Genomic DNA, 12,770 nt, shown 5'->3' with positions numbered 1-12,770 from the left:
TACAATCAGAAAGTAAACAGAAAATTTCTGCAGGAGCCCTGGGTGTGGATCCTGACCTCCCAAATGATATTCCCTCCCCAAGCCACATTCATACCACCTATTCAAGGGAAGGGGGAAGCTGATCTTACGTTAACACTTGTTCACAAGGGCCAAGTAGTACCCCTTCCCATCATTGTCATATTTCCACTCTTACAGAAAGGGATCTTTTCACCATCTTATTCCAGATACTACTGAAATGCATTGCATCTCATTGGACAAGTACTTCAAAAGGATTAAGGGCTGTATTACCCCAACTAGAAAGTGAACTTGTAGTTCAGGCAGTCTGATAATTTAGGCTAATCATACCTGACAAAAACTTTCTGCCAATCTCTCTGGCTTTAGCCTAACTCCTAGTGCAAAAGCAATCAATCGTGAAGACATATTTCCTTAGATCTCTACCAAAGCATTTACACACACACACACACACACACACACACAAGTCTTCACATTTCCTGCTACTTGTGTTCAAAGCATTTTTAGTTCAAAGAGCTGCTGAACTGCAAGTATTTTTCGCCATCCGCTGGTCAAAATATGCAACTACATAAGACAATTTCAGAGAATCAGTGGCCATCCCACACAATGTCTGTTCTGAATTTGCAAGAGGATAAAATACAGGTCAGAGCTTGTCAATGAAGTCTGAGCCCACTTCAGCAAATAACAGAGCAAGTATGGCAGCCAAACCCAAGAATGCAGAGCTTAGGGGACTGTTAATGGGATAAGGAACCGTTCCTCTCTAGTTCTCTAGTTCAAATCTGGCACAGGGCTGGGTGTGACCAGTCAGCAACCTCTGATACCTCTTTGGTGGCCTATCTGAACTAAAATAATAGTTCCAGTTCTTTTGCTAGTAAGAAGCTTTCATTATCAAAACATACACCAAAATTAATAATAGTTTCACGTTATGAATTCTTGAGGGAAAATTTCTTTTGTAGTGCGTTATCCCTCTGTTGATATTCACCCCTTCTTGCCAACTGTTGGGAATGGGCCACATCCACCCTAATTGAATTGGCCTCGTTAGCACTGACCCCACCCCACTTGATAAGGCAACTCCCATCTTTTCATGTGCTGTATATTTATAACTGCCTACTTTTTTTCACTCCATGCATCTGATGAAGTGGGTTATAGACCACAAAAGCTTATGCCCATATAAATTTGTTAGTCTCTAAGGTGCCACAAGGATTCCTCGCTGTTTTTGAAGGAGGTTTGTAATACTAACCTAACTGTGGATATTTTCATTATTCATACAAATGTCTCTTATTTTCTGGATGCTACTAAATTCTTGGGCTCTGATTTCTGGGGCAATGAGTTACACATGGTATGATAAATAAAGTGGGGGGAGCTCCCTTTTATGGATACCCAGCCAGCCAGTTAGCTATAAAATCCCTCTTGGTCTGTTCTCTGCTTGCTTTACCTGTAAAGGGTTAACAAGCCCACAGGTAAAAGAAAAGGAGTGGGCACCTGACCAAAAGAACCAGTGGGAAGACTAGAACTTTTAAATTTGGGAAAGAGACTTTCCCTTTTGTCTGTTGTTCTTTGGGATGAGGGACAGGGCAGCAATGCTGTAAGCAGCTTTAAGCCAGGCATGATCATAAATCATCAGGTCATACCTAGAAATACTTATCTGAACTCCAAATGTGTAAGTAGATCAGAATGTTTAGCTAGATGCAATCAGCTTTATTTCTGTTTATTTTTTAAGGCTTGTGGATCTCCTCTGTGCTCCTCTCCCAGATGCTTTTGTTTGCTTGTAACCTTTAAGCTGAACCGCCAAGAAAGCTATTTTGGGTGCTTAATTTTTGTAATTGTTCCTTTTAAGATCTAGCCAAAAGCCTAAATTCCAGATGTATTGTTTTCCTTTTTGTTTTTAATAAAATTTACCTTTTTTAAGAACAGGATTGGATTTTTGGTGTCCTAAGAGGTTTGTGCATGTTGTTTGATTAGCTGATAGTCACAGCTAATTTCCTTTGTTTCTTTTCTCAGCTCTTCCCCGGAGGGCAGGGTGAAAGGGTTTGAGGGTACCCCACAGGGAGAAATTCCCAAGTGCTCCTTCCTAGGTTCAAAGGGGTTTTTTTTGCATTTGGGTGGTGGCAGCGTTTACCAAACCAAGGTCAGAGAGAAGCTGTAATCTTGGGAGTTTAATACAAGCCTGAAGTGGCAAGTATTAATTTTTAACATCCTTGCAGGCCCCCACTTCCCCACTCGGAGTGACAGAGTGGGGATTCAACCATGACACATGGTCATTATGCAGTGGGTAGAACAGCATTTTCTTTTTTCCTCTTAAGTGTCATTCAATCACTTCAATCAATTCTGTGGAATGTCCTCTTGATCTTGTTTTACGAGAAAGGATAAACAAAAGCACTCAGTTAACCTTGTCTAGACCATTTATTATCACAAGCAAAGCTGGCAGACCCACCAACTCTGATTCCCTCCACATGCTCTTTCCTCCCTTCTCATGAACTACTTCCTAGCCTGAAACTGCCTCTCTAAACCTGTTTGCCATGCAGCCACCCTCCCCTGAAAACCCACCTTTTCACATAATCCTACGATTTTTATTTTTAATAGATCTTAGGAAACTATGAGTGTCCCAACTCCTTTCCTGCTTCTTTGTCAGTATGTGGTAGTCTTGATAGCATTTTGGAGAGTATTTGTATCTTTGCAAAAAGAAAAGGAGTACTTGTGGCACCTTAGAGACTAACAAATTTATTTGAGCATAAGCTTTCGTGGTTGAATGCATCCGATGAAGTGAGCTGTAGCTCCCAAAAGCTTATGCTCAAATAAATTTGTTAGTCTCTAAGGTGCCACAAGTACTCCTTTTCTTTTTGCGAATACAGACTAACACAGCTGCTACTTTGAAACCTGTTTATATCTTTGCATGTCAGTAAAGCTCTTACCCCCCCCTCTTTCTGTATCCTCTGTTTCAGATGTCAAAGCAAACTTCACTTGCTTTACTTGCCTCAGAATATGGCATTTTCCTGTGTACCTTGAAAGAAAAAAGAATCCATCTCAAGCCCTGCTCAACCACAACTAGTCACGTACCTTTAGGAGGGGCCGGCTGGATACTAACAACTGGCTGCTGCTTTGTCAGTGGCAAAAGCGTTGGAAGAGCCCGAATAATGATGGCTTTAGCCTGAATGCCAAGGCTGGCCTGAACTTCAGGTACTGCAGGCAGCAAGAGAGGCTTGGGTTGAATTGAAGGTTTGGATGTTGTCTGACTAGATCTTTTTGGTATCTTCACAGAGCTGTTTGCTGGGGAAAGAAAAAGTCTGAGTTGAACCACGAGATCTAAAAATAAAAATTATATACAGCACTGTGTGAGGGTTACTGAAGTCTTTCTTTGTCCATCTATTTATTAAAAGATGCCTCTTATACACAAATGGATTAATCTATCAGAAATTAAAGGGCTGCCTGCTAGAACTGGACTGCTGACATCTTTCAGTCAACATTTTCTCGTACAAAGCATGTGATAATTGGGCCTGCAAATTTACCCTAATTGTGAGATCAACTGTAAAGAGTATGTGAAAGTTCATAAAATGAACTCAAGGATTGTGTTCATATCACGCTTGGTACACAACAAGCGTGGGACTGGAAATTAAAAAAACAAAATTGGTATGTTGGATAATAGGCCTAATTAGTTTGTCCACCAATGAGGGGATGGACTGTTCCACTGATGATTCCCTTTTGCGGTCCCTAAAAAGACAGACTTTTGGGGAGAAAAATTGGCTACTTGCGCAAGCTGCATCATCATGGCTGCCAGCCTCACCATCTCCTAGGACCCCAGGACTTAATCCTAATCCTGAGAGATGTCCTGACCAGACCAGGCCAGGCCAGAGAAGGGGACCCAGATGACATCACCTCCTCTATCAGCTCCAGCTTAATCCCAACCACCACTTAAGATGAAACAGGAACAGACGCTAACAACAACTCTAGCCACTCTCAACTAACGTCTCTTTCCCCCAAAAGGACAGTTCCTACTTTGATCCCGTGTAAGAGACTGCCCAACAAGGGATTTTCTTCCTTCTAAAGATCTCTCCAGCTAAAGGGAAAAGGAGCAAGAGATATTAAAACAAAAGCGTTACTTAATACTTTTACACTTCAAACGCTTTAATTGTTTTTTCTTCTTTTCTTTATCTTTAAGGTCAAAAGGACTTTAAATAGTATGTTTGCCACACTACTAAGCATGCTGAGCTCTCTGTATAAATAAGCATAGCCACACTGGGACAGAACAATAGTCCATCTAGTCCAATAGCCTGTCTTCTGACAAGGGACAGTGCCAGATGCTTCAGAGGGAGCCAACAGAACACAACAATTTATTAAGTGATCCATCCCCTGCGGTCCAGTTCCAGCATCTGGCAGTCAAAGATTTAGGGACACCCAGAACATGTCCCTGATCATCTTGAGTAATAGCCACTGATGGATGTAATCTCCATGAACTTCTCTCATTCTTTTTTGAACCCATACTTTTGGCCTTCACAACATCCCCTGGCAACTAGTTCCACAGGTTGACTGTGCTTATGTGAAGAAGTAGTTCACTATGTTTTAAACCTGCTGCCTATTAATTTCATCAGGTATCCCCTGGTTCTTGTGTTATGTGAAGGGATAAATAGCACTTCCTTATTCACTTTCACCACACCATTCGTGATTTTATAGACCCTCGGACATCTCTTTTCCAAGCTGAACAGTCCCACTCTTTTTAGTCTCTCCTCAGATGGATGCTGTTCCATACTCCTATTCATATTTGCTGCCTTCCTCTGTACTTTTTCGATTTTCATATTCCTTTTTGAGATGGGGTGACCAGAACTGCATGCAGTATTCAAGGTGTGGATGTAGCAGGGATTTATATAGTTTATGATGATATTTTCTGTCTTATTATCTATCCCTTTCCTAATGGTTCCTAACATTGTTCGTTTTTTTTTTTATGGTTGTTGCACACTGAGTAGATGTTTTCAGAAAACTATCCAGAATTACTCTGAACCCTGAACCTTGTTTAACACTGTTTAATATTGGACAGTGACTTGGTTATGTTAACGCCTTTACCTCATATATTCCATCTAAATTAATACAACAGGCAATGACATATGTGCCAACTGTGTGGTCGAAGTAAGCAGATCACTCTTACCAGACTGAAGTGCAGCACTGGAAGTGAGGTTTTTATCTTTCTGACTTCCAGATCTCTTGCTGTACAGAGAGAGAGGAAATATCTGGGAGCTGGTGCTGAAGTCCAAGTCTTCCTATTGACAAAGAATGTATAAAACAAAATGACAAATCCTTCTCAGAACAGAAGAATGTGCTTATAAAAGCACTCAAATGCTGTCCGGATTTTGCTTTCAGAGCTGTGCTACAGACCACAAATCTAGTATTCCACTGTTCCTCTATTAATTATTTGTACTCCAGTAGTGTGCAAAGGCCCCAATCAAGATCTAACCCCATTATGCTAGGGCAGGAGTGGGCAAACTTTTTGGCTCAAGGGCCACATCGGGGTTGCAAAATGGTATGGAGGGCCGGGTAGGGAAGGCTGTGCCTCCCCAAACAGCCTGGCCCCCACCCCCATCTGCCCCCTCCCACTTCCCGCCCCCTGACTGCCCCCCTCTGACCCTAACTCCCCCCCCCGGGACCCCACCCCTGCTCCCTGTCCCCTGACTGCCCCCCGGTACTCCCATCCCTAACTGCTCCCCGGGACCCCACCCCCATCCAACCCCTGACCCCACCCCCTATCAAACCCCTCCTGCTCCCTGTCCCTCTGACTGCCCAGGACCCCACCCCCTATCCAAGCCCCACTGTTCCCTGTCTCCTGACTGCCTCCAACCCCCAAACCTCCACCCCATCCAACTGTCCCCTGACTGCCCCCCAAGGCCTCCTGCCCCTTATCCCCCGCCCCTTACCCTTACCATGCCGCTCAGAGTGGCAGGACAGGCTTATTTGAAAGCCTGGGAGGTGGGCGTTGCTGCGGGGAAGGGGGGACAGTGGGGGAGGGGCCGGGGGCTAGCCTCCCCTGCCGGGAGCTCAGGGGCCGGGCAGGACGGTCCCGCAGGCCAGATGTGGCCCACAGGTGATAGTTTGCCCACCCCTGTGCTAGGGGTTCTATATATACACATGAGATATTCCTGTGGATTCTGAAGGCTAAGACAGATGATGGATGAAAGAGAGAGCAGTGAAGAGACTTGCCCAAGTCACCCAGCATCTCAGTGACCAGGAACAGAATCCAGGTCTTCTGAGTCCCTGTCCAAGGCCACAAGACCATATGTAGTACTCCCAAGTACAGATTTCCCTGTGGGCCCCTGTGACTTCAATGGGGGCAGGTCCTATACAGCACTCCAAAGTACAGAGCTCCCATGCAGACAGAGCACAACACAGGAGTCAGAATGATAGAATCTAGAGATCAAAAGATCAGTGAGTCCATCTCCTTGTTAAGACAGGATTTAGTCTCCCTAGACAAGATGAATAAAATTCAACTGATAATTGAAACAAAGCTGGGCCTGAACTAAGTTGATCTGAAAAGCTGTTTCTCATTACTGAAGAAACTAAATCACAATGCATAGCTGCTTTAAAAAAGACCAAACAAAACAAAAAACTATGCTCCTAACATCCTCTGGAGCTGAACACAACCTCTCAAATGAGGCACATACTGGCACAGCATGCAGCCAGCAAGCCTCATTGGTAAGGCTAAGATTTAGTCATGGGTATTTTTAGTAGAAGTCATGGATAGGTCACGGACAGTAAACAAAAATTCGCAGCTCCTGACCTGTCCATGACTTCTACTATAAATACCCCAGACTAAATCTTAGGTGTTCTGGGGGGCTCCGGAGGCACCGCTGCTCTGGAGGGGGCCTCTGGGGTGATGCTACTACAGCTGGGGGGGAGGGGGATGGCCCAGGACCACAGCTACTGTAGCTTGGGGGGGACCAAGCAGGGGGTTGGCCCAGGGCTACCCCAGAAGCAGACAGTGCGGCTGGCCTGGGGTGGGGGGAGGGCCGGGGTCAGTCACACCGGCCACTGCAGCAGTCATGGAGGTCACAGAATCTGTGACTTCCATGGCAGATTCGCAGCCTTACTCATTGGCAGCAAAGCAAATAATTCACACTGATGCTCTTCAGATGCCACAGGCGCCCAAACACTTCAGAGCATAGCTATTTGTCCTGGCCTTATGGTACACATTTGTTTAAAGGATTAGGACCTAGCTACTTCAAAGACCACTTTATCCACTACATTACCCCGTGTTGCACTGACTGTCTGCAAGTTCCTGGATGGAGTTCAGACAGTTGCTTGTAATCCTGAAAGCCCTAAATGATTTGAGGCCTAATTACTTGAGAGACTGCCCTTCTCCTCATGTCATGCTGGTATAGTTGCAAACAGCAGAGGCACCCAAGCTGCAGCTCCATCATTAAGTGAAAGGAAGCAGTTGGCAGGAGTCCTCCATAAAGGTCTCTCAATTCCCTCCAGTCTGCCAGGCCCTGGATTTAACCTTGCCTTTAATGTGAAGGCTCATCTCTCTCCTTCCCAAATGCCCAGAAGGTGATTTATGGGCTAGGAAGTTTTATGTGGACTCAGGACATTTGTACACAGGAGGGAAAAAGTCTGCTGTGATATTTATATGGATTTTTTTATTTTAAAATAAATTATAGTTGTTGCAAGGACACGCAGGGCATGAGTTTGAATGATTAAAAAAACAAAACAAACAAAAAACAATGTCCTTCAGTAACTATTCACATTAGCATGATGCTACTGGATAGATCCAGATTATCAGGCACAAACACCACTCTTGGGGCCCCGAAAGTCTGCACGCTGACCTCAGTGGTGATGGTGTTCAGGCCTTTTTGTGTTGCACTTAAATACAGTGGTACTAAATGCTGTTTAGAAACAAGAGCACTTGTCCTTCCATCTGTAGGACTGGGGTGAAAGGAGGCAGCAGCTATTGGAGGGGCGGGCCTATAGCGAGTGCTGTCGATTTCAAGACAGGCAGCTGTATACATGCACAGCTGTAAGATCTGAGGCCTTTTGCTGCAGTCATATTAGGAGAGCAGCAGCAATGAGCCAAGAAACAGAAAGTGACATCCTCACATTTCTTCTAAATGATATCAAAACAATGTAATATCGGACTGTTAAGAAGGCACCCCTCCTAATAGTACCCACCATCACCAAATAAGCAAGGAATCTCTTGAGATGTTTAAAGAAAACTTTGCTTGATGGCATTCTGTCTGACAAGGAATCACATGTCAACAGTTGTGATTGTAAAATCTATATTTCTATTGTTTTGCCTTTATGGTCCCTACTTCTCTATTGTTTATGTGTATGGTCTCTGTCTGGTTCTTTGATTGTTTCTCTCTTGCATAACTAATTTTGTAAGATTTATATCAGCTAAGGTGCTGGGGTATGATTGGTTAAAGAATTGTTTCACAATACGTTAGGATTGGTCAAAGAGTTATTTTGTAATATTTTAGTAAAATGATCGATTATGGTATAGCTAAGCAGGACTCAAGTTTCACTATAAACTCAGGTCCAAGAAGGAGTCCAGCTGGGAAAAGAATAATAAGAAGGAAAGACCTGGAAGTAGAAGAACTCATCTCTAAGACACAGCCTAAGATCAGAGCTGCTAAGAATCCTCTGCACGACCGTGACGTGCAGCAACCACAAACCAGACAAGACCGACCTTGCCTGGCCAACAGGGAAAGTTCATCTGCATGATTAGGATCAGTGAGCATGGCATTGTATGCTTAGTGAGTGTATTCTGCTTGGTAATTGTTAATAAATAGTGGATAAGGATATTACTGTGTAAGGCCCTTTCACTGGTAAAAGGTCCTGCAAATCTGCAGAAGATTATGCCTTGAGCCCTACGAATTGGGTAAGGATAGCCTGGAGCCCTAGAAACTGGGTAAGAGTATGTGCCTTTCGCTCAGAGCCTTAGGAACTGGGAAAGGGTGCGGGGTACCTAAATCAACTGGGTTAACCCTTGAGCCCTAGGAACCAGATAAAGGTGGATGCCCAAGAATGTGCGCGTAACAACAGGACACTTGTACATGCTTCCACACCCCATGCTGTGTACATATATGCCCCTGTTTGTTTGTGTCACCCACAGTGGCAAGGAAAGAAAACACTTTATACAGGAGAAAGTCAGAAAAAAAGTCAGTGTTTCAGATATAGGTATAACAAATTTTCTCTTTCATTTACACTGTGAAATTGAACAGAATTTAAGCTGAGATTGCTCCTTTCATTTGTATTTTCTATATGAACCATAAGTCAGTTCATGCAACATAACTGCGCACACGTGAGGCACCAAGACTTTACTACTTACAGGCACATGCTGCACTGAAGAGTCTGATAATGGTGAAGGGACAGAACAAATTGAAGTAGCTGGCGAATGAGGCTCTTCCTTCAAGTTTTCATCTGCGAGAGAATGTAAGTAGGCTTTCATACTGTAAAATCTTCTAACAGTAGAGTTTCGCTCATGCAAGAAACATGCTGTTGTATTCCAAACATTAACTTCTGGAGTAAACCACACAAGTGAATGTAGTAAGACTACAGCAACTAATCAATCTGAGACTTGTAGGGGAGACCAAAACAGTAGCCATGTTCCATCCCAGGAAAATCAATGAAGTACACAAAAAAGTCTACTCCAGCAAGCAGTACCACTGAAGTCAATATCCCTAGTAGTCACTCTTCTAAGATAATCATAGCTGAAACATTTGGCGTGTAATTACCTATATAAGTATGGCTCGTCACATCCCAAGGGCCTGAATCCCAAGACATCAAGTCCAAATCAAAGTCGAGGTTATAAAGACTGTTTTCCTGTAGATGATAATTTAGCAAAAATAAGTGAGAGATGCAAAACAGAAAGTACTAAATATTGCAGCCACCAAGCACTACAGCTCTTAAGGAGGCAAAAGGAGTTAGTCACCTCAATTTGCATGTTTCAGGTGGCATGTCAAGGCCACAAATATACATGAGAAGCCTTGAAAGAAGAGAGCTCTCAGTTAGATTTCACAAGGCAGGGTTTCCAGCCCTAGGAGCAGAGCAGGGGGTCTATTTAGGCAACAAATTATTAGACAACCAAACGCACATACTAAAAGCTACTCACATAAATCTCATTATCCACATTCAGCTGTACTTCATCTGTGTCAACCAAGTCACTGAGCTCATCAAAGAGGGCAGACACTAAAGGCAAAGCAAACAAAGTTGCACATCAACATATCCTAAAAGTTAAAGATGGGAGTTTCAAAGAAGCTGAACGGGGAAATTCAATGGCAGTTGATGTTATCCTAAATGTTTAGACTGAAAATTCCAGTCTAAGACAGTATTTGTACTTCAGTACTGTACCAGCCACAGGAGAGTGGCAGATCAGATGTTCATGTAAACCTCACTCATGCAGGCTCTGTGGATATTAAGGCCCCAATTCAGCAAACACGTCAGTGAGTAAGCTTACTCGCCACGCAGCTCCATCAGTATCACACGCAGAAGTGTTTGCAGGACTGGGACAGGAGTTCATAGGATCTCACAAGGAGTCCACATGCCTAAACACCCCACAGGCACCGTGAACTCTGCCCGCGCCAATCCACCCGGATCCCAACCCCAGGCCGCACGACTAGCCACGCGGCCCTGTCAGCGCCCTGCTCGCCCAGGCTCGGAGACTGGCCCGAGAGGCCCAGCGGCCGCGCCGGGAACAAGCGCCAGCCAGGCCTCTCGCCAGGAGTCCCCACGCCCCGGGGCTGGAGCAGCCAGACCCGGCAGCGGGGACACCGCTGGGCTTGTGCCCCTCACATCTCCCGCCCCACGCGCTCAGGAGCACGCTCCGCGCCCGGCTCACCCCAGTCGGGTCCGACCCCGGGTGGCTGCAGCCCCGGCTGTGCAGCGCCCCGACCGGCCTCCCCGGCTGCCATCTCCCTTCCGGGTCCCCCTAAACACACGTCTCCCAGCTCAGCGCAACGCGCCGCCCTGCTACGGTGGCCGGGAGAGGACACGGGTGCCCGGCGGGGTGGGACCAGCGCCTTGTCTCTGGGCCGGCTGGGACCGTAGCACCCGCAGGAGCGCTCAGAACCCGGCGCGCCTCGGGTGGCTGGGGACAAACACCCCGGGGGCGGGCAACGCTGCATGTGCCCAAGGAGGCGGGGGCTCTCGTGGGCCGGGTTCAGCTGCCCAATGGGGTGGGGGCTCGCACGGGGTCCGGGTGCAGCAGGAGTGCCATTTCGGGGGGGGGGGGGGGAGTGCAACTTTAACCCTGATTCCAAAGGCTACTTGGGCACCTGAAAACTCTTTATCTTTTTGCAGATAACTTAGATACAGTGCTCCTGTCAGATATTAATTTCTAATTCCTACATAAAGAAATAAAATTAAATAAATATTAGACCCACTCAGCTTAGAACATACAAATGGCCCTACTGGGTCAGACCAAAGGTCCATCTAGCCCAGTACCCTGTCTTCTGACAGTGGCCAATGCCAGGTGCCCCAGAGGGAATGAACAGAGCAGGTAACCATAGAGTGATCCATTCCCTGTCGCCCATTCCCAGCTTCTGGCAGACAGAGGCTAGGGACACCATCCCTGCCCATCCTGGCTAATAGCCATTGATGGACCTATCCTTCATGAATTTATCTAGTTCTTTTTTTGAATAACATTTCTTTATTTACTTTCTCCACACCAGTCTTGATTTTATAGACCTCGATCAGATCTCCCTCCTTAGTCATCTCTTTTCCAAGCTGAAAAGTCCTAGTCTTACTAATCTCTCCTCATATTGAAGCTGTTCCATACCTCTAATCATTTTTGTTGCCCTTGGATATAGAAAATTGATCATACTCATACCCATTACCGGTTCATACTGGGGAAGAGCATTTATGATAATATTTCTCAGTGCCTCAGTTCCGCATGCCAGATACCATCTGCCCCCAACATTAGCCAGTTAACAGAGGGTCACACTCTTCATTGCTCTTGCAGGCCAAGTGGCAGGCAGTGGAAGGGGCAGCAATGCAGTTTAGCCCTGAACTCAGCCCGCTGTCATTCATTCCCTCCACTAACCCGAACCCAGCTCCTTGCCTTGGTCACTCTCCCTTTGACAGTGCCCATTTGATTCAGAAGGCCTCTATGCCTGCAGCACCACAGCTACATTTTTCATTGGGCAAAGATAATTATTTCACCAGAGGCAGGCACAGTGAGACTCTTCAGCCTTACTGCAGCTCAGGCTGTATAGTCATGGTTTGAAGCAGCTCCCTCTATTCCAGTCCTGAACCCCCAGACCTCCAACTCTGACAAAGCACCTCATTCCTGACTTGCAGGCAAGAAAATGCCAGTCAGTTGAGTGTTGGGCCTCACTGTTTGGCCAATTAGCAATTAAACATCTTAACACCAATAGGCAAATATTCTCCCCTACATGCACAATCCTGTGCAGGGTCAGATAACAAGGTAGCACCTTACAGCACAGATCCAACACCACCACCAATAACACTATTCCACAGCAGCAAGATCAACCAAGCGGACCAAAAGCAATCTAAAGCAGCTTTCCTTGAGGGACATGTGTGTTAGAACACAGGCAAACACAAGAATTTCCAAATGTCAAGAACTGAAATTAACCAATCAAATGCTATATTTGTTTGGGTTCATTATCCTGGTGTGAAAGTAAATGCTGCAATTCATGCCTATGACAGACTGCTACTAAAAATCTTAACAATCCCACCAGCAATTGGTGATCACCTGGTAGCCCCCCTCCACTGTAAGAGTCTCCACTGAGCAGTAGCACCACCAGGAGAAGCTTGAGCAC

At 45.5% G+C, this 12,770-nt stretch overlaps 1 protein-coding gene across 8 annotated transcripts in view; it reads right to left on the bottom strand.

Annotated features, from left to right (window-relative positions):
- ATF6 (activating transcription factor 6) overlaps positions 1-11,129 on the bottom strand; it is a 396,729-nt gene extending 385,600 nt beyond the window's left edge. For 7 of the 8 annotated variants that reach the window (XR_006273702.1, XM_043490629.1, XM_038412787.2 and 4 more), the window contains exons 1-6: positions 10,829-11,129; positions 10,103-10,179; positions 9,726-9,813; positions 9,320-9,411; positions 5,150-5,261; positions 3,070-3,279 (exon numbers count right to left, since the gene is read on the bottom strand). Coding sequence is in view for 7 of the 8 variants with exons in the window: in XM_043490629.1 (XP_043346564.1) it covers positions 3,070-3,279; positions 5,150-5,261; positions 9,320-9,411; positions 9,726-9,813; positions 10,103-10,179; positions 10,829-11,114 (865 nt within the window). In the remaining variant the exon portion in view is untranslated. Of the gene's footprint in view, positions 1-3,069; positions 3,280-5,149; positions 5,262-9,319; positions 9,412-9,725; positions 9,814-10,102; positions 10,180-10,447; positions 10,467-10,828 lie in introns of those variants that run through there. The other variant, XM_043490631.1, reaches the window with a different exon arrangement.
- Positions 11,130-12,770: the final 1,641 nt, after the last annotated feature.

This window comes from Dermochelys coriacea, chromosome 8, assembly GCF_009764565.3.
Source record: "Dermochelys coriacea isolate rDerCor1 chromosome 8, rDerCor1.pri.v4, whole genome shotgun sequence".
NCBI lineage: Eukaryota > Metazoa > Chordata > Testudines > Dermochelyidae > Dermochelys > Dermochelys coriacea.
This window is presented reverse-complemented; position numbering and strand designations above follow the sequence as displayed.